The sequence below is a fragment of the Rana temporaria genome, chromosome 5 (assembly GCF_905171775.1).
Source record: "Rana temporaria chromosome 5, aRanTem1.1, whole genome shotgun sequence".
Classification (NCBI taxonomy): domain Eukaryota; kingdom Metazoa; phylum Chordata; class Amphibia; order Anura; family Ranidae; genus Rana; species Rana temporaria.
In genome coordinates this window covers 313167950-313195118 of record NC_053493.1, presented here as the reverse complement: position 1 = coordinate 313195118, position 27169 = coordinate 313167950, and the positions used below count along the sequence as shown (strand labels likewise).

Genomic DNA, 27169 nt, shown 5'->3' with positions numbered 1-27169 from the left:
TTATACCCACATAACATATAACCAGAAATGTATATGGTAAACAGTACTGCCATGAAGCTAAAGTGTAATTCAGACCAAAACGGTTACTCAAAATATACAAGGGTTTACTTTAATAGAATCATGCATTATGTTCTTTCATAATACACCGTACACACAGAATTAAATCTGGAGATAAGTTACATTATATGTGAAATAAAAATACTGTCACACATACTATAACAAAGAGCAGAGATGAATTGAATACTGAAACAGTATGAATTTAACAAATACAGTACAAAATGAATGTTTGTTTCCACCATTTGTTTGGTTATGCCAAAAAAAGTCTGCTTTTAAATATGTTTTTGTAGATCTTATTTATTTGCCAACTATTGGCTACTTGTTTCATTGTCTATAATTCAATGTAGTTTTCTGTGGAGAAGCATAAAACTTCAGAGCCGTTGCAAAAAACAAAATCAAAATTTGCTGAATTTTATGAGGCTTATGCCGCATACACACCATCACTTTATGTGATGAAAAAAAAAAACATTTTCTGTGAAGTAAAAAATGACGTTTTTGAAACTTCAATTTTCAAAGACGAAGTTGCATACACACCATCGTTTTTCTCACAATGTTCTAGCAAAGCGAGGTTACGTTCACCACGTTTTTCCATTGAAGCTTGCTTCATAAGTAGCTTCTGGGCATGCGCGGGTGAAAAAACGTTTTAAACGACGTTTTTGCTACACACGGTCAATTTCTGTGAAGTAAAAGTAACGTTTTGAAAAACGACACATAAAATTGAAGCATGCTTCAATTTTTTTTGGTCGTTTTTTAGAAGACATAAAACGACGTTTTCCCCCACACACGGTCAATTAAAGTGACGTTTTTAAAAACGTCATTTTTTTTCATCACATAAAGTGATGGTGTGTACGGGGCATTATGCCATTATATTTCAGAATGGACATCCAGACATCAAGAATTAACACCAGAAAAAACACACACCTAAAGAGTGAAAATTCGATTTCACTTCTAATTTCAAGAGTTCTTACGCTGGCCCAGAGAAAAAACAGCAAAACATTTTGTGAATTATATATGAGAAGAATACCAGAATTACTTTACCTGTCACATTTTAAGAGACTTTCACTGTAGCCAATTTGCTAAGTAGTCTACCGTTTTGCAGCAAGACATAATCTACTAGGGTTACAGGCTAAAAGAATCTAGTAAACCTAGAAATGGTTTAGTCTGCAGTCAAAAGCACTAGCTAGGTTAGTATTTGGGTTTTCTCATACTGACCGTGGAATGCTCTGCAGTTGGCTTACATACAGCTTTATCAGTGAATGCTCGTCTGTCACAGGATTAGTTAGGTTTACAGTGTCAGGTAACCTGAATGAGTCAAACAATGGAATCTGCAATTACGTTGTAAGAGTCACATGCATGTTTCAGGAGCAAGTGCAAAAAAAGCTTCCACAATGCAACACAGAGTTAACAGTCAGCAGTGTCCATTTTAAGGAATTATTCATTTATACATATGTTCTACATCATTCTTACTAATGACCTTATTGCCTTCTAAGAATGCCATTTCCTCACTCCCTTACAGTCCTTTAGCATCATTTTTGCTTTCTCCCAAACCTATGCTGAATATACCACTTTCTTGCCTTTAGTCTCCCTTTTACATGTGACTTATCAACTACCTCTCTCCATACACTTACTACTCTCTTCCCACTATCTTTTTAATCTTACAATGCCCTTCCTACTACCACTTACAATATTATCATCCTCCTGCCTCCGTCTTCCATGCATTTAAATTCCTATCATGTCCTCCTTATTGTCACCTCTCCCTTTCCTGCCACCATTTTCTCTTTGTGCTCTACAGCAGGGGTCTCCAAACTGCGGCCCGAGGGTCAGATGTAGCCCTTTGCTAGCCTTTATCTGGCCCTTGGGGCACAATTCCTCCCACTGACATGAGGCAGTATTTCTCCCATTGACACCAACAATGGGGCACTATATTATCCATTGATACCAATGATGGGATACTATTCCTCCTACTAATAGGGGGAATACTCCTCTTCCTATTGACCACCAATCCTGAGGCCATATTTTTTCTCACTGATGCCAGACTTGTGACATCTTCTTCCCTTGCTGGCCCCAATCTGGCCCTCCTAAAGTCTGAAGGGCAATAAAGTGACCCTTTGTTTGAAAAGTTTGGAGACCCCTGCTCTACAGGCTACACCATTCTTCTATACAGCTGCATTGCTGATTTTGTCTACTTCATCCCCATTGCTTTCCGTTTTCCTCCTTCTTTGGCATTGCTGCATTCCTCTCTCTATACTGCATCATTCATCTTACTGCCTCCATTTTGCGTTATCATTCTTACTTCCATACTTATTTGTTGTTCTTCCATACTGATTTATTCCTTTTACCTACTTCTTCCATACTGCCTTATTCCTCTTAGCTCCTTCTTCCATAGTGCTCCATTCCCCCTTACCGCGTCGTCCTATATTTCTTCTTCCTTTTCATCTACTCGCTCTTCCATACTCCATGCTTCCTTCCTGCTACCTCTTTCAAACTTCCAGTTGAACTACATCTATGTTTAACAGGATCGTTAAATTGTCCGGATGGGATCATAATTATCATGTTGCTTTGTGCTTTTTTTTTTTATTAAAAGCAAGCATGCAGTCTGCATAGTGATTTTATTAGAAGCAGTCAGAGTGAGCTCATAGTTTGGCCATTAATCATGGATGCTTTTTTATTTTGCATTTGTACAAATTCAGAAGAGAAACAAAGATGTTTAAATGTATAAATCAAAGAGTGGAAAACTTTATGTGCGTGACATCAGACAAAGAATGCAATCTTTACTATTGACATCACTGTAGCAAGATACATGTCAATGTCATATTAAACGCCCATATTTATTTTTTTAATCAAAAAGTAAAAATGTATTAAACTTTCAGACATACAGTAACATAGAATATCCAGGCTCAAACTTACCGACCAATCAGCAACCAACCAAATTCCCCTGTCTAACTGGTGCAGTTTACACAGAGCGCCTTGACGGGGCCTGCAGCTTACACATGCATTTGCAGATGTGTGCAACTAAGCCTCTGTTTTTAACGCACCAGTTAGACAGGGGAATTTGGTTGGTTGCTGATTGGTCGGTAAGTTTGAGCCTGGATATTCTATGTTTCTGTATGTTTATACGCCCATTCCAGCGCTCCTTATTATACCATTCATAGGTAGGGGCAGTGACTATTGTTTGTTGAATTTTTGTCATTGTGGTCAGGCAACGCACTAGCACCTTTGCTTCCATGTGCTTAGTGTGCAGTGTGTTCCTGCCCCTTTATTGAGGGCTGGGCTCCTCCAGTCACCTGCCCCTTATCTATCCATCAGCAGTCATGTGCTCCCACTGAGGAGACATAAAATGCAATGTTGCAGTTAGGACTGCAGTTTACACAGAGCGCCTTGACGGGGCCTGCAGCTTACACATGCATTTGCAGATGTGTGCAACTAAGCCTCTGTTTTTAACGCACCAGTTAGACAGGGGAATTTGGTTGGTTGCTGATTGGTCGGTAAGTTTGAGCCTGGATATTCTATGTTTCTGTATGTTTATACGCCCATTCCAGCGCTCCTTATTATACCATTCATAGGTAGGGGCAGTGACTATTGTTTGTTGAATTTCAGACATACAGTACTTGAAAGAACTTAAGAAACCATAAGAAAGCAATGTACAGTACAAAAAGAGGCACAATGATGCACAGTGGTGTACATACAGCGAATCAGCTGACAAGAAATATCCAGAGGGGGTATAAACCTCAGTAATTTCCAGCTCAGGACATGAGACGGTTTCAAGCTCGACGTCAAGGGAAGTACGTACAACCCACAAATGGAGGTATTAAAATTTTGGGTGGTACCATGATCACTGCCATAGAATTCCTGTTTTGGGATGACTTTTCTCTTGCAGCATTCTATGGAGTCACTCTTCTAAGTAGGGATTTCGAGCTGGGTCTCTCTACATTTTGTGCATCAACAGAAACACACAGCTCCGTAGTCTAGCTCCTCCCCCCCTGCCTTCTCAAAACTAAAAGAATGACTGAAGACTGCACGGTCCACTGTTAGATCTTTTCTGTGAAGATTGGAAGTTTAGGGAAGAAGCAACGAGAGAGCAGGAGCCAGCTAGGGCAAGAATTGTAACAAAGAGTTTATTGTGGAAAGATTGTTTTTGTGCTCAATGTGTTGAGCTAAAAAGAAAAAAAAAACACTGAGCGTTTAATACTACTTTAGGCTAAAGTAATGGTGCTAGTTTCCCATTTGCATCAGGCAATGTTTAATACAAAGCTAAAGAGACACATTAAATTGATAGATGCATGTGAATTTATTCAAGAACAATTGCGCGGTCATGCAATGCTCAACTGAAACAAAATTGTAATCCGTTTGAGTAGAGCTGTCTTTTGGTGGTATTAAATCACCATTGAGTTTTTTTTTTTTTTTGCTAAACAAATAAAAAAAAGACCGAAAATTTTGAAAAAAAATAAGTATTTTTTAAGTTTCTGTTATAAATTTTTGTAAATAAGTAATTTTTATCCTTCACTGATGAGGCTGCACTGAAGAGGAGGCACTAATATGCATCACTGATGGGCACGGATAGGCGGTACTGATATGCAAGCACTGATGGGCAGCCTTTATGGGCACTGATTGGCAGTAATGATGGGCACTGATAAGCAGCACTGATGGACATCACTGGTGGGCACTGGGAGGCATCACTGATGGGGCTGATTATCGCATTGATTATCAGTGCAGATCACCCCTGTGAGGAAAGCCGTTTATTGGCTGTTCTCTACTCAAGGGCTGTCAGCGTGACTAGAGGAATGCCAATAACTGCCACTATTTACACTGATCAGTTGTGATTGGACAGGCCAAACAATAAAATACCGCCCGGCTGTCATTTTGCTATAGGCTGGGCAGGATGTGGTTAAATATTATCAGTTCAGTAGTCTGGATACACTCTACCAAGAAAACTTTTGTTACATTTATCCAAATAAAGGATTGTTTTGACATGATTACATTATTTACTTACACTTTTTACACTAGCTATCTTTTTAGCTTTCCCAGGTTACAAATGTAAAGGTATTAATGGCAGCAATGTACTTACATTGTGTTTGAAAAGTGGCTTCCTGAGGGAACAGAGTGGGAGAAGACTGTGTCATTCATGCTGGTAACAGGTCTGGGAGGCCTATGGGAAGCAGACAAAAACAATTACATTAATAATTAAAAATGCCAAAACTACAATTCCCATCATGCTTCTGTCTCTGGGAGTCATGCTTGTGGCTGTCAGAGCCTTGCTATGCCTCATGGGACTTGTAGTTCTGCAACAGCTGGAGGTCCGCTAATTGCATATCCCTGATCTAAAGCCTTCCAAAAAGATACGCTTTGCAAAATAATTATGTCAAACATTATTATCCAACGACCCAAAACTACTAAAAGTGAAAGCCTATATGGAATAGTAAATTACAATTGTACACTACTGACTTACTCTAAAGCTGGCCATAGATGACCAGCCAGTGAGCTCATCGAAAATAAAATAAAATAAATGAATGGATTCTCCCATCCACCCAAGTGGCATGGATGGAGGAATCCTCCCTACTGTTCCATTGTAATGTGAGAGACGACTCCTCTCTCAGAACACACTCATCAGTGATGAAGCAGCTGATTGACAAAAGTCTTCCAAGTTTCCCCTTAGGACAGAAGTCAATCATTAGATTGACTTCTGTCAAGCAGGAACCACCATGGATCGAAGTTTAGCCAGTTTCTGCTGAACCGGTTGCATTTTTATGCATCTATTGCCAGCTTTAGTCCATGAGCACAGATTCTGGCACTTGCTGAAAAAACAGATGTCAACTTCCTCAACAAGCAACCACTACAATACGAGCATAACATTAATTGTTGAAAAAAAAAGAAGCTCTAGAAAGGTCTTAATTATATTTCACAAATGCAAAAAATAAGTATATATATATATATATATATATATATATATATATATACACACACACACATACACACACACACACACACACACACACACACACACTATATTACCAGAAGTATTGGGACACCTGCCTTTACACACACACAAACATTATTTGGCAATACAGCCATAGCTGAAAAGTGTGGACCAACGCAATATTGAACCCTACGGACTACAACAGCTTCAACTCTTTCAGGGAAGGCTGTCCACAAGGTTTAGGAATTGATGTATTGACCATTCTTCCAGAAGCGCATTTGTAATGTCAGGCACTGATGTGGATGAGAAGGCCTGGCTCACAGTCTCCGCTCTAATTCATCCCAAAGGTGTTCTATCGGGTTGGGGTCAGGACTCTGCACTGACTGTACAGGCCAGTCAAATTCCTCCACCCCAAACTCGCTCATTCATTTCTTTATGGACCTTGCTTTGTGCTCTGGGTCCAAATCATTTGGTTGAGGGGGGATTATGGTGTGGGGTTGGGTTGGCCGCTTAGTTCCGGTGAAGGGAACTTTTAAGGCGTCAGCATACCAATACATGTTGGAAAATTTCATGCTTCCAACTTTGTGGGAACAGTTTGGGGATGGCCCCTTCCTGTTCCAACATGACTGCGCACCAGTGCTCAAACAATGTCTATAAAAACTTGGATGAGCAAGTTTGTGGTGGAGGAACTTGACTGGCCTGCTCAGAGTCCTGATCTTAACCCGATAGAACACCTATGGGATGAATTAGAGTGGAGACTTAAGCCAGGCCTTCTCGTCTACATTAGTGCATGACCTCACAATTGTGCTTCTGGAAGAATAGGGGAAGGGGAGAGAGGCGCCTGGTGACCAATAGTGTAAAACATTTAAATGAGTAAATATAAAAAACACTGTTACAGTGTGGGTTCCCTAACCCCAGAGCAGGCTGCCTGTTTCCAATGCATACTACAGACATTTTGCATTGATTTTTTTTGTCTCCCAATCCCATCCAGAGTATATAAGAGACACCGTTTTGATATATTGGTGCATAACTGTTTTCATTTCCACAATTCTGGACATTTCATTTACCACCTTTTTGAACTTTTATCAGACAAGCTAGGGCAGTGCTCGGAATTTCTGTTAGTTGGTTTTTTGATCGCATCTGAAAGAATGGTCAAACATTCCCATAGACACTCCTAAACCTTGTAGACAGCCTTCCCAGAAGAGTTAAAGCTGTTATTGCTGCAAAGGGTGGTCCAACTCAATATTGAACCCTACGGGCTAAGACTGGGAAGCCATTAAAGTTTGTGTGTATAAAGGTAAGTGTCCCAATACTTTTGTCAATATAATTATATATATATACACACACTTAAACACACATACACAGTATTTATTGGCGTATAACACTCACTTTTTTACCCTGAGAATAGAGGGTGCGTGTTATACGCAGGGGGCTGTGGAAAGTTTTTTTCCTGAAACTTCCCTCTTAAAGTTAGGGTGCATGTTATAGGCCGATAGGTATATATGAGCAAATGAACACTATATGTATTACACATTACAATACTTACCAAGTGTCCCTTTTGCAGCAAGAAAGTGGAAAAGAAATATAAGCATATATATAAATCTATATATACACACTTATAATTATATACGATTATAATATGATTATCAGGAAACGCCCAAGTAGTTTTATTTCTTCGATTTTGTTTGGTTATGATAAAAAATGTAGCACAAATCTAAAGTAAAATACTACTCTGTAGTCTCTTTAAAGATGAACTCCAGCCTTACCCTTTATCTTGTACAGTGTTACAGGCTCCTCTTCTGTACTAAAATTTCTTACTCACTGCATACTGTAAGCTTCTCACAGTGTGTACAAGATGTCAGGTTGAAAGACCAACTAGTTCAACCAATAGCAGAAAAACAAACAAATCGAAAACCCATTATATACAGTCATGGCCAAAAAATATTGGCACCCCTGCATTTCTGTCAGATATAGCAGCATTTCGCCCAGAAAACTGTTGCATTAACAAATGTTTAGACATTCTCCTGATTATTTTGTTTGTATTGGTAGGAAACAAGAAAGTGGAGAATGGAAAAGCAAAATCTGCCACAATACACGCAAAAAGACTGGGCAAAATTGTCCCCTTCTCAAAATTGTAAGAAATAATTGCATTCCAAGTTTGTGATGCTCCTGTGATTTGTAATTAGACTCAGCTGTATTAATTAACAGGCACTGACAATATAGAAATCACCGCAGCGACCATTTAAAATGGTGAATTGACGGTTGTGCGTCTCTGTGTGCCACACGGAGAAGAGAAAAAAGAAAGGAGTAGCATAGGAATTGTCTGAGGATTTGAGTACAAACAGGCAGGCTCTTTATTGCAGAAGAGTCCTGCAATGTCACTTCTACAATAAAGTACACTTACTTGCCTATTTTCAATTCTCTGCAGAATGTGTGCTAGGATGACTGCACTCCTATGCATGCGCTGGAGTGATGTTACCCTGTGCCAGCCAAAGAAAACTGCCAATGACAAGCATCCAGAAGAACTTGGGGGGCAGGGCACCACTGAGAGACCTTGCAGCAATCAGACTGTTGGAGCCAAGGAAAGTTTGTGTGCCTTTAGTTTTATTTTAATTGTGGTACTTTTATACTCCATGCTGGTTTTAAACCATCTGTCCTTGGCTGGCCCTTGTGTGAACAGTAATCCTATCGGCCCTTTTTTGCTTGTCAGGTTGGCTCCATTGCTCTTTGATGGAAAACCTATGACAGCAAGACAAGCGGAAACAGTGGGGCATTTTAAGGAAGTCTATAAAATATTGCAGTGCCACTACAGGCGGTCCCGGGCTACAAACAGGATGGGGTCTGTAGTTTTGTTTTTCAGTTGAATCTGTTTTCACCTCACTTTCTGTCCCAATGACAATTGGATTTTTAAAAATTCTGGGTTGTTGAGCATGTGCAGAATGCCTACAACGCTCTGTTCTATCAGGAGATGGATTGGAGACAGTGAAAGAAGGGGAGGTTCAGAGAAGACAGGATCAAACAGCCTTTTTACACAATACGAAGGATTTACCCCTTAGGTTCCACAGTGAGTAGAACAAGCATGCTTTACTGCATATACAGACTGATTTTACTGTTGTGGGTTGGGTAACACCAAGTAAACTGCTTGCATTTAAAAAAAAGTAACAAAGCACTAATGATTACAGAGCTCCAATGATTTGTGTCTTTTTTATCTGCCTGGAGTTCAGCTTTAAAACCATGCCAAAAATGTAATTTTCTGTACAGGCTTTGAAATATTTACACCATCACAGTGGTGGTTTATACAGTGCAAGATATTGCATTGAAATAACTATCAATAAGGGGAATTTTTTTTCATGCTCTATTTAGTGGCAGGTTTCTAAAGGTATTTAAGCCTGGACAGTAGATTTTCTAGAAGAGTGCAGGTTAGGCTTTTAAGTAAGCAATCTTGAATTTACAACCCATGTCTCTGCTACATATAGTTTAAATGGATACTGAAGAAACCCTGAAATCCATTACATCATAGGCACCACGTGTTAAGGTCATACTAAAAGAAAAGTAATACATGAAATAATGAAGATCATAAATGAAAAGCAAGCTTTCAGAGGGCAGAGACTAGCTGTAATGGCTGTGAATTATGTGTGAATTACAGGAGATAAAACGTTTCATAAGACAGGCCTGGTGCCAGCATTCTCCTCTACAGTGACGTGTTTGGCCAGCTGAGCAATTTAAGGGCACTGGTCATATGTTCAAAGTCTGTTCATTCATGTGTCCTTGGCTTTTAAGGACTGTAGGTCACTAGGAGAATGAAAATCAAACTTGGTGTTACAGAAATCCATTAGCTTTTTGATGTTTTTTTACATGCACACACCAATACAGTGTGTAATGATACACGAGAGGTGCTGATATGTCTTTAGATCTCAACCCTTCACTCATGAAAAATGTAAAATGATATCACATGAAGGTGCATATGTTTAGTTAGCTTAGTATTAAAATGATTGTACATGTGACAATACCAAGACCTACAGTTTTTGCTAGGGCCTCTTTACACCATACATATAGCATTCAGATGGTTGGGATGCAAAACCAGTTGCAGCATAATAAATGGCTGGAATTATTGCTCCTTTCAAATAATTTGTAAAATTTAGAATCAAACAATGGTAAACACGGCCAAATCTGATGAATGAGCAAGATGTTTCAGCAGTCTGGAGTGCAGATCAACCAATGGCAGCAGTGTACGAGATGGAAAGGTCATGAGAAGAAACTGCACCTTTTACAAATTATGAATAATGAAGGCCACACACACATATCTTAAGAACCTTCTTCTGCTTGAACTTGATGGACATACTACCCTTGTCTTTCAACTTGACTTGCTATATGACACTCTCTGATATTCCAAAATCATGACATGAATTACGTCAACATTGATTCACAAAGAAAACACACCAGTAAAATTATATTTTTTTCATAATAAAAATAGCAGTTATTTCAGCTGAAAGCTAATGGGATTGGTCAACTACAGTCATGTGGCTGAAAAGCCCTAAGTGGCTGTCTGGTCAAAAAATAATTAATGCGGAGTTCCACCCTATTTTACAACTTTTTAGCATTCTATTTTACTCTGCCCCCTTAAATACAATTGGCATGTTTTTTTTTTTTAAACTCACGGTTTTATTCTGCTTTCCCTGTTGCAGCGGAGTGGCATCTCCGCCGCATCCAGCGCTGCTATGCCTCCTGGGAGATGTGTGTCATCAATCCCAGGAGGCTGGGCTGAACATTGCCGTAGTTGAAAATCTCGGGGGCGGGCGGGAGGGGAGGAGGGCAGTGCCGCCCATAGAGGTGGTGTCCTCTTCCTCCTCTCCTGCTAGCACCGCCCCCGTACTCCCGCCTCCACCACCCGCCCGCCATCTGTCTCCGGTGCGCGGAGATACAGATCATCAGTATGACAGAGCGCATCTCTGTCTGATAGATCTGTATCTGAGAACACCGCTCGTAGTACTGCCCCGCCTCCCTGTACATTGAAACATCGCGCTCTGCACGGTCTGTTACAATTCTGGTGCAGGGAGGCAGGGCTGTACTACGATCAGTGTACTCACATACAGATCTATCAGACAGAGATGCGCTCTGTCATCCTGATGATCTGTAACTCGCCCTACTTTGCACTGGTGTCACAGAGTTAGTGGGAGAGCGGAGCTTGCCATCCACTGTGCCTGTAACTGTGCCCAACGCTGCCCTCACTGTGCCCGTAACTGTGCCCATAACTGTGCCCTCATTGTGCCCATAACTGTGCCCTCATTGTGCCCATAACTGTGCCCTCATTGTGCCCATAACTGTGCCCATACTGTGCCCATAACTGTGCCCTCACTGTGCCCAACGCTGCCTCACTGTGCCCGTAACTGTGCCCTCACTGTGCCCAACGTTGCCCTCACTGTGCCCAACGCTGCCCTCACTGTGCCCAACGCTGCCTCACTGTGCCCGTAACTGTGCCGTCACTGTGCCCGTAACTGTGCCGTCACTGCCTCACTGTGCCCGTAACTGTGCCCTCACTGTGACAAACGCTGCCTCACTGTGCCCCTAACTGTGCCCAACGCTGCCTCACTGTGCCCCGTAAAACGCATCCATGTGCTGGGGCTATGCGTTTTGGCGAGGGACCGATGCGGTGTGCTGCGATGTGCCTGGGCCGATGCGGGGTGCCGAGGCCGATGCGGGGTACATGGGCCGATGCTGGGTACAGGGGCCGATGCGGGGTACAGGGGCCGATGCGGGGTGCCAGGGGCCGATGCGGGGTGCCAGGGGCCGATGCGGGGTGCCAGGGGCCGATGCGGGGTGCCAGGGGCCGATGCGGGGTGCCAGGGGCCAATGCGGGGTGCCAGGGGCCAATGCGGGGTGCCAGGGGCCAATGCGGGGTGCCAGGGGCCAATGCGGGGTGCCAGGGGCCAATGCGGGGTGCCAGGGGCCAATGCGGGGTGCCAGGGGCCATTGCCGGGGCCGATGCGGGGTGCCGGGGATGATGCAGCACAGCACAGGGATGGTGGGAACCCCTCATAATGGGCACAGCAGGAGTACAGCCACAGGAAGTCAGTGCAGGGATGGTGGGAATCCCCCATGACACTTCTAATGGGAAGAACAGTGGCTTACTATGGTCCCCGGATCAAATCCCAGTCAGGTCACTATTTGCATGGAGTTTGCATGTTCCCACTGTGCTTACATGCATACGCCAAAGACATGCTGTTGGCTGTCTCCAATCAAAATTGGCCCAAGTATGTGTATGTGTGTATATATGCTTTGAGATGAGGACCTTAGATTGTAAGCTCCTTGGGGGTAAAGACTGATATGTATGTACAGTACGTAAAGTGCCGTGTAAATTGTCTGTGCTATTAAAATACCTGTAATAACTGATCAAAAGAAATGCTGCTGCACCAATAACCACTTTGTACATCCAGTTCACATTATTGTGGCGTTTTAGTTCTGATTTCTATTATAGTTGTTATACACCATATGTAATGGTATACATCACTCAGCAGGATCCTGTTCTACTGCTGTGAAATAAAAACAAATTGCTAAAGTATATACCGTACTTATCGTTCTGTGATGTACAACACGTGCTTATTTAGTTTAACTGAAATTGCAAAAAAACGTTGCTTAATTCCTGTGTAGGTACAACATACACCTGCCAGGAGAATGGCAGCCAACAATTCCAAACTGCAGTTCTGCATTGCAGTATCACATTTTTGACACTCAGTTCACTTCCTTCAATACAGGTAAGATGGTGGTGGCTGCTTTAGAACTGCCATGATTCCCTAATACAGCCATACCACTGCTAGAGTTAGTTGGCTGGAGTTCATCTTTAAACATATCTATTGGTAAATCAACATTTCCTGACTTTCCTGGCTTACCTTGATTAAATTAAATTTATTGAATCCTCCAGTGGAGTTCATATGGTTTTTATGTACAGTACTCTAAAATAAAATGGTGCAATTTGTGTGTGCTGTTGCCCCCTCTATCACAAAAGAAAAAAGATAGAAATGTGTAATGCCACTAAAAAACAAACAGATTTTATTCAATCGCAACCTTGCTGTGAACATGTAGCTCAGCAACATAACAGATATAATACAAAAGGCTTGTTTTCAGGCAAGCCGTGAAGGCTACACACAATGCACAGCACATACAATACATAGCAACCAACACAACTGCTGTCCCTGAATATAAACCCTAGTTCCTGACTTTTAAAAAAGCTTAGAATAAGCAGGAGTTCACCTAAAACTTTTAATGGAAGGAACACATCTGCAGAGCTGAAAGGCTTGATACTCACACAATGTGAGCCAGGTTTAGAGTCTTCTCCGGTTGATCAGGAAACATTGGGTGCAGAGGCTCGCGACTAGAAGCACAGCTTAAAGACTTGCTAAGTGCATTAGTAAGCTTCTTTGCTGGAGATTTCTGCAAACAATAAAATAGAGACATGTGAGGAACCATGGCCATGTCCTGGGGACACTTTCGTGCCCATTGGCACTGGCAAACACTGTTCGATTGCGGTGCATAGCTTCCACCCGCATTTTGAACACGTGTGCAATCAAGGCCTTCGCTTTTGGGAGTTTTTTGTTTTATCTAATGTTCATCTTTAATATATTTTTTTCCCCTAATAAATGTTTATTTATTGAAAAATAAAAGCAAAAAAGAAAGTTGTCCACAGAAACATGAAATACAGGTCAAGAGCCAAACCGATACAATTCCATGAAGGATCATACACAATTTAGTCTTAATGTGTGATAGCAAGCATGTCTGTGGAGTCAAAACCCCGAAGTGGCACAAGAAGTCGCAACCATTTGCAAAATGATAAACAGTAACCAAACTAAACAGGGACCCTGGAAAGTATGTCATACATCAAATGTAGGGCAGTTACAGGCAGCTAATAACTGTAGCCCAAACCCGTTAGGTATCCCTAACTCTTAACAGTCCTTTGAGTCAGATGCAAGGCCAACCCTCTGTGCCATGAGCAACCCGCAGCCAGCGGGTGCCTGGGGGCAGAAAAAAACACACACAACACAACCACCACCATTATGCCCCGTACACACGATCCGATTATCGGACGAATGATCGTCCGTTTTATTTTGTATGCTAATCTCATGTTGAATCTGATGAGTTTACTAAAGTCACGAAAATTCTCGTACGGCAGAATAAAAAAATCGGAAGTGATGTCATGTGTTGTAATGCATTTGTATTGCATTTTCGAACGACAGCTGTACTGATGATACGAAAATCGGACGATCTGGCATCGTACGAAAAAGATTTTCGTGCATGTCCGATAAATAAAATCGGATGAACTGTCCTGATCGGCTCTCGGAAGCGCTGTACTAATGATCCGATTATCGTACGATCGTTTCGAAAGCGGCATTTTCCGTACGATTTTCGGATCGTGTGTATGGGGCATAATGGTGTTCGTGAAGTAGAGGAAAAAAAAAAAAAAGAGGGGGGGAGGAAGGATTAAAGGAAGTCCAACAGAGCACTCTGTCAGAGATCATCTTTATTAACAAGATTGCAATAACAGTCTTCACAGTACAATCTCAGTATCGTTTTTTTCTGGTTTAAAAATAAATGGTCACCACAAATTTTGCTGGAGACCTCTGCTACCAGTGTAATAAATTTAGTTTTTAAATTAGCTTGTCAAATATGTGATGACAAACGTGAATGCTGGTTTACACATTTGTAGTTAATTGCTCCCCATAAGATGAAAAAAAAAAACGATATAAAATATATTATATATATAATATATATATATATATATATATATATATATATATATATATATATATATATATATATATATATATATATATATATATATAAAATTATTGTTAATAATAGCAAATGAGAAACAAAGTTCTCAAAAAAACTACTTCCAACAAAAAGAAAAAAAAAAACATTATTTGAAAGCGATGTATATAAAAAAATGCACCCCTTTCTATGTTATCTGCCAGATTTAGTGATCAGTACCACCAAACTGCCAATTCTCTTTTTTCTTCTATGGTGTTGCTTTATAACTTTTCGACTTCAGATGTTTGGTGGCACTAAAGATTTTTAAAACCTGGACAGTAATGTTACAATGCTAAGCTTCAACTCAAACTCAAATAAAACAACAACGTACCAACATAATGGCAAAAATATCTAGTTTCCTTTCTTCTGAATTTAAGCCCTAGCTCTTCAAGTACCACATGCTTAGGCAAACAACACAGCGATGTGAAATACTCACTCTTAATCCATTTATCTGTACACAAACACCAGTTGGTTGATAAATTATCAATTATCGGAGTGATAATCTTCCCTCACCAAATATATAGCGTGCTGGTTTCCCTATCTTTCTGGGTTAATCCCCTCCTGCGTCTCTCTTCTGTGGCGTAGCTCAGAACCCTGTGAGCCCCCTCTTACCCATGATGTGTACTCTTTCATTTGGTGCTGGTTGCTATGGGAACCACTGGCATGTCCCCTCCAAAAGCAATCCTGACAGAGCTGGTAATTGTGACACTGCTGGCAGCGATAGCGGAAACCCATCATGCTCTCATTGTGGCAATAGGAACACTCAACTGGGTGGAAGACTGAGAGAGAAAATAAATTGTACAGATATGTTATTAATTAGACATGTTTGTCCTATTTGTACATGCATATCAGTCAAGTAAATGATCATAACACGTTGTGGGGGATATTTACAAAATGCAAATCCACTTTGCACTACAAGTGCAAACTACAAGTGCAAAGTGCACTTGAAATTGCACTGAAAGTCGCTGTAAATCTGAGAAGAAGATCTGAAATGAGGGGAAGCTCTGCTTATTTTATCATCCAATCATGTGCAAGCTAAAATGCTGTTTTTTTATTTTCCTTGCATGTCCCCCTCGGATCTACAGCGACTGCACTTCCAAGTGCACTTTCACTGCAATCTCAAGTGCACTTTGCACTTGTAGTGCAAAGTGAATTTGCCTTTAGTAAATAACCCCCATAGTCTAAATTTCTGGTATCACCATTGTCAGCTGATTGAAGAACTCTTCTCCAATTTTACATCAGGATGTTTAACAGTGGTAGAAATCGTGCAAAGAATTCAAGTTATGTGCCTATTGCATTGCAGAAAGAAATCAGATAATGTGAATATTAGGTGCAGGCCCATTAGTTAGGTCTATATGCATCCCCTCATTGAAACAAGCAGACCGACAGTGTAGCCTACTCAAAGCAAAGCCAACAAGCTTTTTTTTTTTTAACTGGATCGGACCCATCTAGCTATGGCACGCAGAGGACGAGGGACCAACGGGAAAATAAAAATAAAGCCCACGTTCAGCTCAAATAAAATACATGAATGACACAGGATCTATGAATGGGGGAAGGGCAGAAGACTGATAGCTGCACCCCCCTCCATTTATAGATTCTGTGCCATTCATAGAAGCTGTAGTATGGCATCTATGAATGGTGGATTGATGAGAGCTCCTGACAGCCTTTTAGTTGTATTCACCCCTGCCGCACCAGAAGAATATGGCGGTGGTGGGTGAGGGGTGTAGGACAAAGGAAGATTTCTCCTAAAAATAAGAATAAGCACAGGGTACACATCAAATGTTATATCCATTGTGCAGATTTTTGTGTTTTTGGTTTAAGCTAAGCTTAGGTTTTAAAAGGGGAAGTATAGACAAAGCTCGTTTGGTTGTACTTCTCCTATGGCTCACAGGAGTGCAATTCTATGTCTGCACTCCAGGCACCGTGTCATCACGACAATAAAGCCTGGATGTGCCAGGTTCCTTGACTGACACCCATCTCAGCCTTTCAGTGGGCCGCTGAGAGCCTGACCTGGCCGCCCCCACCCCTCCACAGCCCAGCGCTCCAGTGAGCAAGGAGGGAGCGGAGCAGAGAGCTGTGATTGACAGTCAGCAGCTCTCTGCCTGGGAAGCCGTCAGAACCAAGCGATCAGCGGTGTTCTATCGCTGGGTTCTCAGTGTAGAGGCACCAGGGGACATATGCAGCATCGACCATTGCTGCATCCGCCTAGGCAAGTATAAATAAGAAAAAAAAAAACATACATACTTCTATTTTAAATTCTGAGATATCCGAAAAAGCATCCAATTTACAGAAACCTTTGCAGTTTTTCTAAAAAAATAATTTTTTTAAATTATAATGAGGCGTACGATGCAGTATCCCATCAGTGTTGCCAACTGTCCGTATTTTTACGGACAGTTCGTAAAAACGGGCACTTTTTTCCCCCCGTTCGTAAATGTCCGTGGTTGCGGAAATGTGCCAATAAAAATAGCCGAGATTGGTTCGGCTTGGAACTGTGCATGGACATTGGAGGCAGGGGGTGATTGGAGGCAGGGGGTTATGGTGGCTGCAGTGGCACCGCAGAGGGTGATGGAGGCGGGGGGCAATGGAGGCAGGGGGAGATTGGAGGCAGGGGGTGTTGGTGGCACCGCAGAGGGGGATGGTGGCACCACAGAGGGTGGGGGATGGAGACAGAGGTTGTTGGTGGCACCGCAGAGGGGGGTGGAGGCAGGGAGCCTGGGGGAGTTTGGTGGCAGGGGGTGATTGGAGGCAGGAGGTGTTGGTGGCACCACAGGGGTTGTTGGTGGCACCGCAGAGGGGGATGGCGGCAGGGGACGATGGAGGCAGGGGGTGATTGGAGGCAGGGGGCCTGGGGGAGATTGGAGGCAGGGGGGTTGTGGCACCGCAGAGGTGGGTGAAGGCAGGGGGTTTGGTGGCAGGGGGTGATGTGACTAAATAATTTGCCCTTATTAAATTCCAAAAAAACAAAAATATTTATTTTTTACCTTAAAGCGGGGGTTCACCCTAAAAACAATTTTCTAACATTACATCCAGCATACTAACGACATTTACAGTATGCGGGTCTTTTTTTTTTTTTATCGCCGTACATACCGTTATATTGAGATTTTCTCCCCGGCTTCCGGGTTCTGATTCCCGCGGGACTGGGCGTTCCTATCCCTGGGTTAGATGATTGACGTCTGGTGATACAGTTCCCATGTCGCACAAGGAGCGTCACCAGATTTCCGTAAATAGCCGAGCTGCGAGTTTGCTTTATACAGCGCCTGCGCAGTCAGCTCTACGCGGCGGGCGCAGGCTATTTACGGAAATCTGGTGACGCGCCTTGTGTGACATGGGAACTGTTTCACCAGACGTCAATCATTTAACCCAGGGATAGGAACGCCCAGTCCCGCAGGAATCAGAACCCGGAAGCCGGGGAGAAAATCACAATATAACGGTATGTACAGCGATAAAAAAAAATTAAAGACCTGCATACTGTAAATGTTGTTAGTATTCTGGATGTAATGTTAGAATTTTTTTTTAGAAAACATTCCCCAGAAAATCAGTGTCATTTGTGTGACAACATACTACTATAAGAAAAGCGAAGAAAAAAATCTCCCTATGAGCGCACATCCGTACCTTGCCTGAGATCAGAAGTGACAACCTTAGCATGGACTCCAAACAGGCCACAACCCCAACGCAACATATTAAGTAGTTACAAAATTGGAAAAAAATTAAAACATTTGCTCCTAATTAGGGAGTTACTTACCATTTTCTACATTCGCCAGTCGGTGCAGGAGAGGTAACCAGACAAGACACTGAGGTGGTGGGTCAGACATAAGTGTATCCAAGAAAGAATTTAAGGTAACCTTTTTCTGTTAAGAGAGAAAAAAATAAAAATTTCCTTATAAGATTTATAAGCCGTTTAGTACAATTATACTTTAACTGCTCCCCCCAGAGTCCTATACTTGCCTATCCTCACTGTTGTATCATTCTATGCATTAAGATAAAAAAAAAAACTTGTGTGTAGCAGACTCCCCAGCACCCCCTAATTACCTACTTGAGCTCCTTCTCTCTCCAGAGATGTCCACGATCCCCTCAGCCATCCAGTACACTCCTCCTAATAGGCTGAGACAGAGCAGCGGTGCTATTGGCTCGCGGGGCTGTCAGCCAATCAGGGGAGAGAGGGGCAGGGCCAGGTCGGGGCTCCGTTTCTGAATGGATGCACGGAGCTCTGACTCAGCTTGGGTGACCCCTGTAGCAAGCTGCTGGCTGAGGGGCACCCAAAACCAATTGCACAGAGGAGGCAAGTATACATCAAATCTCTACACAATGTCATACTTCTAAATGAGGGAAGGTAGAGTTCGAATGCCAACCTGTAATTAAAATGTAACAATTATTATTTACTTCCATGTAAGAATGGAGATATTTATTACCTGGCTGATAGTTTACGCCTGCATCGCATGTAGTGACAAATTACATAATTATCTCTCCTTTCACAAGCAAGCACATCTGTACACCTACAGGCACAACAAATGGCCCTCAAGGACAAAAATGCTAATCGACCTACAATTTAGCTTGCTTTGTTTAACCATGAAAGGCTCTACTCACTAAGCCATTACAATTGCCTGTATACAACTGTTATTTTTAACAATGAGAGTCAATGACAACAGTCACATGACTGAAGACAATGATTGTTATGGCAAATAGCATGGCATAGATTATTAAATTTCAGCCTAGAGTCCTTTTAACTATTTAATGAAGCATATAAATGATTAAGCAAGGTGTTTCACTGAAAACGTCCCCTGTAGCAATGCATACTAAGATAGCAAAAGGCTCTTATTATATATGTAAGCCTACCATTTAAATGTTTTAAGCATATTCTCACTCTAAATAAACATTTGCGTTCTTTAAAGTTATGTTGTAAACGCCTTATAGCATTTCTAAAACAAAAACTTTTTATTTTAATTTTGATTAGCGTTGGCTATGAATAAAATATGCAAACAAAACGACTAGCCCTTCCTAAAATCAAAGCGCTTGTGGAAGAGAGGAGAGAAACTAAATGAAAATACACAGAGGGACTATAATCAGTGATGGTAAAAAGCTGCCACCTTATCCCATCTACTGATAGGCAAATTTATAGCAATACAACATACAATGCATTAACACCACATTACATATCAAGGCGGCGCTACCTAAAAACATATATATGTAGCGCACCCTTGCTTTCAGCATGGGCACTACGCCTAAAGTTAGTGGGGAGTGGGAGAGTTACCTTGCTCCCATTCAGTGTTTACTTAAATTTGGGGATTTCTGTCGTTCCAGAAAGTCCACTGGGTCAGTCTGCGGACAGGGGGTGCAATGCCACCTCTGGCCGGCAGTTGGCGCCAGAGGGGTTCTGGCGGAGCAATTCTTCCCCAGCAGCCAATCGCGAGGCATGCTGGGGGAGAATATATCTGGGACAGGGGTCATGTGTTCGGGAGTCTTCGCGGGGTCCCCGTTCCAGGTGTGATACCCACCTTCAGGGTACGCGCATCCTTGGACCCCGCCGGCGTGGCCCACCTGACCTCTGCATCGAACCTCGTCCTGAGAGAAGGGACCTCAGCGTTTCACTGGGTTCCAAGGCCTGCTGACAGAATCCCAGTCTGGGATCGGGTGTCCGGACCACTGACAGGTATGCTTGCTATCATCCGGGGACTCTTTATAGAAAAGTCTACTGGGAGGATTCTCTTTTCCTTATTCACCCAAGTCTTCTATTGAAATTGGCCGTGGCAGGGGCCCCAGAGTTGGGTCTGAGAGAGAGACCGGTTCCTCCCAGTATTATCCAGAAGTGGCGCTCCGGCTGCCAGGCCTATCATAGGGGTCTGTCCGGGTGCACTTTACCCACTCCAAGCAGAGTGGCGACGTGTAGCAAAGTTGGTTCTATACAGAGCAGTGTTGATTGCTTCGTTCTATATCCAGGCCTGATACTGCATGGTTCTTTTTCTTCCTTCATCAACCTTGACCTTCCCAATGTGTGTTGATGTTGGCCGTGTTTGGCCTGGGCAATAAAGCATTGAAAACTCTTTATTGAATGTCTGGACCTCCACTCACTGCTGCTATTCTCACAGTTACACCCATAGACACTGCCAGGTTAATTTGGTAGGCCGGTCCCAAATCAAACAGCGGCTTCTTTCGGGGTAGTGCTACATACATATATTTTTTTTTTCTTTCTAATAAATAAACACTATATCTGAAAAAGTGAAGGTCATTGCAGACGCCCACAGATGATGTCGATGACCGACAAAACGTGTCTGGGTTGGTTGTAGTAGCTGTTAGGTGACGTCATTACGCAGATCGCGATACACAGAAGTGTGTTTGTTTGGTGGTTTGGCTGGAAAACGGAGGAATGGAAACATCGCCCTGATATGCTCCCGCTGACCAACGTGATGTGATGTATTGCCTTTGAATTTTTTATATATTGTAAGTGCAATTTTAAAGGGGAGAGGTTTTAAATAAAAAGTTTATACGGTATCACACTATTGTGGCTTTTTTTACCTCTATTTGAGCACCAGTCGCTGGATGCGTTTATGTACCCTTTTGAATCTGGAGAAGTGGAGAGGCATTTTTGGGGTCATTCAACGCTGTATATACAGTACCTTTTGGTAAGAGCAATTACAACAGGGGTGTATTTAGACCCCAAATTATCTTCACGAGTGGTGGTTCTGGTGGAAGAGGATGAGCATTTCAAGCCGTTGAGATCTCTTTTGCTTTTCTTTGAACACGGACTCTGTCTCTACTGTTTCTTACCTGCTAATGACCTTCCTCTTCACTTTTTCAGATATAGTGTTTATTTATTAGAATATATATATATTTAGGTAGCGCCGCCTTGATATGTAATGTGTTGTTAATGCATTGTATGTTGTATTGCTATGAATAAAATATGTCAAATTGGGAGATTTCACTTTGATCTCTGATCTGGAGACAAAACAGAAAGTGAGAAGGTATCTCCACAAAGTGAGAAGAACTTTCCTTTTAGACACTTGCCACCATAAGTGTGTCTCAATTGGTATATTTAACTTTAAACTCCAGTTCTGGTGACAACTGTAACATTTTGGACTTTGCATCACTTTCTGTCTTGGGAACTGCTTCCTCCGCTGCCAGCTTGATGCACTCTGATGCTCTGGGATGGCAGGTCAGCAACCCCAAATAGCAATCAACGGGTTGCCGACCCAAGGCATGCACTTTCTTGGTTCGAGAGCCACAAAATGAGCACCCCTGTTGTAAACATACTGTAGACTTGGAGAGGGATGGGGCAGCATTAGGTACCAAACAGATGTGCTGTATAAACATATACTGACAAAGAACATGTCAGGAGCAGAGGGTAAAGTTTACAACTCCTTTAATACCTCTTTAAAGTGGTATTAAATCCTTTTTTATATTTATACCTACACGTAAGCCAATAAGGCTTTCCTGTAGGTACAGCAAGTATCTCCTAAACATGCACCAATTAAGAGATATTTACGTTTGCAGCACACTGTGGGCTCAATGGATTTTTTTTTTTTTTAGTGGTTTAAAAACCCCTTTGAGCAAGAGTACATATTCTTAACTGTAGTGGGTGGTTTTTACCTAGAAATATGTCCTTGCTGGTCACCAACTTTCACTAGGGCATGGTTATTCTATTTTAGGTACGGACTACTGTAATTTTTGGGTTTTGTTTCCATTAATCAGTGTGTGTGTTTAGTCATTTTTATCTGTCAGTCTGCCTGTGCCAGTAAACAGGTTTTCCCACTATGATTGGAATTATGTTTTTTTTTTTTTTCAAATAATAAATGTGAAACATAATAAATATACATAAGTTACAATAAAGTTCAGTGACCTGTATAAAAGGGCTCATTCTGCAGTCTCATGTTGTAAGACTTTAGTAAACTCTACTAATAGAGGACACTAGTTACCGTAAAAAAGTATATTATATATATATATATAGTAGTATAAAAAAGTAAGTAAGTAATAAAAAATAAAAAAAGGCCTGTGCACCAAAACTCAATAGTGATCTTCCACTTACAGATCTGCAAACTCCCCATTCATATTGTTCATCTAACTGCTTTAATTTTAAACAATAGCAATGTTATTTAACTTTATTGTACCTGCTGTGAGAAACAAGATTTTGCAGATTGCTCCGTATAGCCAAATGAAGGACCTTCAAACACAGCAGTTGGCAGTTTGAGCACCTCCCTAAGAAACAGGTCATATTTTCCATAAACCATTACCCCACTTGATTCTGAGATCAAGGAGAATATATCTGGAAGAGGATGAAACAGAACATAAATGAATTTGTATGCTAGGCATAATGTAAGATTAGTTATTAGAATGAATCGGTAGGAGGTACTATTGCACCAGAAAATGACAACAATAAAATTAATTAGATAGAAGCAAAGTGAGAATCATTCTTGCATGTCACGGACCATCAACTTAGTGATAAACAATAAACAGAAGTGCTAATATTACCATTGCAAAAACGAATATTCCCAGTGTATGTGATGTTTCATACAATTACCCTCTTTTGCCTTTTCAGGTTCTGTCATTGCTCTCCATCTCTAGGCTGCTAGAAAGGTCCCATGTGAGCTGCACTTGGAATCACTCCACCTGGAACCGGAGCTACAGAGGAAGCATTGGCTTATGTAGCTCCTGCTCTCTACCCAGGGCCATATTTCTTCTTTCAGCCCCCCTAGGGGCCTAGATTAATTTACCCCTGTCAACTGGCTAGCCAACAGTATCAGACATCATAGCTACACAAGGCATATCAGCTGAAAAGGGCAGTTTTGGCACCAGTACACTAAAGCTGGGTACGCACGATCCACATGCGTGTTCGACAGAAGCCAGTCTCACGACCGGCTTCTTTTGAACAGTCTTGCTGGAAAACCAGCATCCGACCAGAAGCCGATCAGCACTTGCAGCCAATGGCCCAGTCAGAACATTAAAGCACAGCAGGGGGGATAGACGCACTAATATTGCTTATGCCAGGCACACACAGGCCGAAAATGGTCGATTCGTCAGGAACCGGCTGACTTTGTCCCTGCGTACAGCTCCCTGTCCAACAGAAACTGGTCTCACCGGCTTCTTTCGAATTGGCATGCTGGAAAACCAGCATCCGATCATTACTGGCAGTGCAATGACTCAGGGAAGGGACGTAAATCTTCTCCACTTCATGCAGGAATTTAAACTTTTTTGAATTAGTAAAGCTGGCCATAGATGGATTATTTGTTATTTTTGATCAGCCAGCGGGTCAAAAAAGAAAAAAAAAAAGAAAACAGGTCCCCCCATCCAGCTTAATGTGGTGGACAGAGGAATCCTCACTGCTATGCTATTGTATTCTGACAGTAGGAACTCAACTGCTGTCAGAATACACTAATCAGTGCTACAGCATAGAACGGAAATTTTCCAACATTCCCCTTTGAGAGAGACTCATTATTATATCGACTTCTCGAGTGGGAACGGTCATGGATAGATTGAAATTCAGCCAGTCCTTGCTGAACCATGTCCTTTTCAATTCATCTACATCCAGCTTAGGTTGTACAAAGGCTGCTGACTAGAACACAAGCAGTTCTGGTCTTTCTAATTGAAAATCAATTAATGATTTGCAAAACACAATTACACTCCGAGATATAGAATGGCTGCTGCTCCTGTCCTGAAAATGCTAGTTCCCTGGTGGTCATGATGATCAAATGGTTTCAGTACTTTGTGAGTCACTAGTCAAAACAAACATGAAGTTGAAGGCTTTACTCTTCCAGTGCTTACTCTGTGTCAGTGAAGCCAGAGGATTTGCAGAGCAGTCAGGTGCTGTATAGTGTATGCAGGAAAATGCACTTTTCATTGGTGTAAATTTAGTAAACAGCATGCATTCCTGGGAGGACCAGATGGGGAGGATTCTAAAGAAGAGGCTGTGCAGTGCTGAGAAAGTCAAATAGTGAAGATCCACATATGTAGTTTGTCAGTGGTGATTAGGGAAGGCATCAGAGCTTACCAAGTTTAAACCGGATCTATACACAGACAATAAAGTTAAAGAAAAAAAACAATGGGCAGACTTGATGGACTACTTGCCCTTTTTTATGCCGTCACTTTTCTATTTTCCTAATGTATAATGACATCAATATTGCGTACAAAGTGTTCCAAGCTGCAGTGAACCCAGTAAATAGTAATAACTAGTCATTTACTACCTTCTATGTGGCTGTTTGCCACTAAATGGAATTGCATACTACTGTACAAATAGTACTCTAAAAAATGAATACCCAAGGTTATACTCACATCTAAGCTTGTCCATTATTTTCCCTCCACACAGTGTGGACAAAGCCATTTTGACAGCGAAGACTGTTATTTTACCATGTCCTTCTCTATGGATTACAAATCAATGGAACATTCAGTTATGCTGATAAACAATTGTATTCATGGAAAATAACAAAAAGACAGTTCTGTATTGTTAAAGGGTCACTAAAGGAATTTTTTTTTTTAGCTAAATAGCTTCCTTTACCTTGCTGCAGTCCTGGTTTCATGTCCTCATTGTTCGTTTTTGCATTCATGTTGCTGTAAATCCTCTCTGTTCTGGACACTTCCTGGTTGCCTGTTTCCTGATGACCACAGTACTGGGAGATTTCTCACGGTGGTCACTAATCAAGGAGGTGTGAGTAAAACTAAACTGGATTGGTGCTGAGGAGTTTTAGACAAAGTATCACTGCTCTCTATTGGCTGACTGCCCTCTAGTGGCTCTCTGTACATCAGAGAACCAGGAAACAACAGCAAAAACGAAACTACACTGCAGGCACATTATATGATTGTTTTTTTATCTATTTTTAATCATTTTTAAAAGGAATCAGTTAACTATTATGTCTCTATGCTTTGTAAACAGTCATTTCAGCAAAAAAAAAAATTTCCTTTAGTGACCCTTTAATAAAGCATACTTTTCTAATTATTTCTGCTAAATGAACTAACTACACATGCTGATGTTTTAAATCACTTCTTTTGATATGCTGATCCTGAGCCTTGGTAACTATGTTGGATAACATTAAATATAAAATGCACCATAACTGTTCTATATAAAAATTTTGAGTAGGACTTTTTTTTTTTTAGTTATCAATTTGGAAGCCTATTGTACTTGTATACAATGTTTCTTTATGGGGAGGACCAAAGGATCATTAATACTACATTCCACAATTCTACATTATCACTTTTTGAAAAATGCTTTAGAATGACCAATGCAGGCTTTAAAAAATAATCATGGGGATAGTCCCTGGTGATAATCCCACCTCTGAGGTTCAATAGTATTTTGGGAAACAACTAAAAGGAAACACTGCCCTAGGATCCTACAGGTGTCATTTACATCTCGAAATAAGTTGCACAAATTATTAAATTACAGAAATATTATATTATCAATATATGTTTAATATTAAACATATATTAAATAAGTTGAATTACATAACCAAATCAACAGAGAGAATCTGATCAAGTGCCTAGGTATTGGGTCATGTGACTGGCATCATGGAACCCTAGAGTAGTTATTTTTATGCATTTCCAAATTCGAAATTTAGAATACAAAAGGTAACCAACAGATTGTATCAACATCTGAACTGCGAAAGTGCAGTCCAACAGAATGAGTGCAGGAATAACTTAATACCTCAGATCACAGTGTACAGAAAGTGAATAATATTGCTATACTAACCAATGTAAGACCACAGAATGGAAACAAGGTTGGATATCTGGATTATATCATGTCATTGGGAAGGAGGAAAAAAGGGGGGGGAAGGAAGGAAAGACTAGGCAAGGAGGGGGGGGGGGGTAATTTAAAACAAACAATCGTGCTGGCCTGGACGCAGTACAGTATTTAATTTGATTAAGGGGTTTTGATGTACTTGACCTTTCTGAGCCACATTTGACTAGAGGGGGGGGGGGGGGGTCAGGTTTTTTCCATCTCAAAGCAGTGCAATTTTTGGTTGCATTAGGTAGATAGCGCAGTACAAACTTTTTATATGTTGTAATAGGAATGTCAGAGCAATGAAGCAGAAAGAAGGCAGGGTCCTCTGGAACCCGATAGTCTGTAAACTGTTGTGTAAGTCTGCGTACTTCCCTCCAGAAGGTCTCCAAGCCTGGGTATGCACAAAATATGTGTAAGAGTGTCCCCCGTTCTCCCTGGCATCTCCAGCAATGATCCTAGGCCTCTGGGAAGAAGCGGCTTAAGACTGATGGGGTATTATACCATCTGGTGAGCAACTTATAGTTGCATTCCTAAATGCGTGTGCACACGGAAGATTTAAGGGCAATCTGGATGATTTTTCTATCTTGATCAGGGGTGAATGTCTGTCCCAAGTCTGTTCCCATTTAGTGAGGTAAGGCAACCTAAAGTCTTTGGATGGGGATAACAATAGGGAGTACATCGTGGAGAGGGTGCAGGGA

At 41.6% G+C, this 27169-nt stretch overlaps 1 protein-coding gene across 25 annotated transcripts in view; it reads right to left on the bottom strand.

The window, feature by feature from the left end:
* DTNA (dystrobrevin alpha) overlaps nt 1-27169 on the bottom strand; it is a 303735-nt gene that overhangs the window by 63878 nt on the left and 212688 nt on the right. For 11 of the 25 annotated variants that reach the window (XM_040354139.1, XM_040354136.1, XM_040354148.1 and 8 more), the window contains 8 exons: nt 25031-25116; nt 22873-23027; nt 18516-18621; nt 15386-15552; nt 13275-13399; nt 7518-7526; nt 5123-5203; nt 1270-1359 (listed from right to left, as the gene is read on the bottom strand). In XM_040354139.1, the coding sequence (XP_040210073.1) occupies nt 1270-1359; nt 5123-5203; nt 7518-7526; nt 13275-13399; nt 15386-15552; nt 18516-18621; nt 22873-23027; nt 25031-25116 (819 nt within the window). The remainder of the gene's footprint in view (nt 1-1269; nt 1360-5122; nt 5204-7517; nt 7527-13274; nt 13400-15385; nt 15553-18515; nt 18622-22872; nt 23028-25030; nt 25117-27169) is intronic. The other 14 variants (XM_040354147.1, XM_040354149.1, XM_040354161.1 and 11 more) reach the window with 3 other exon arrangements.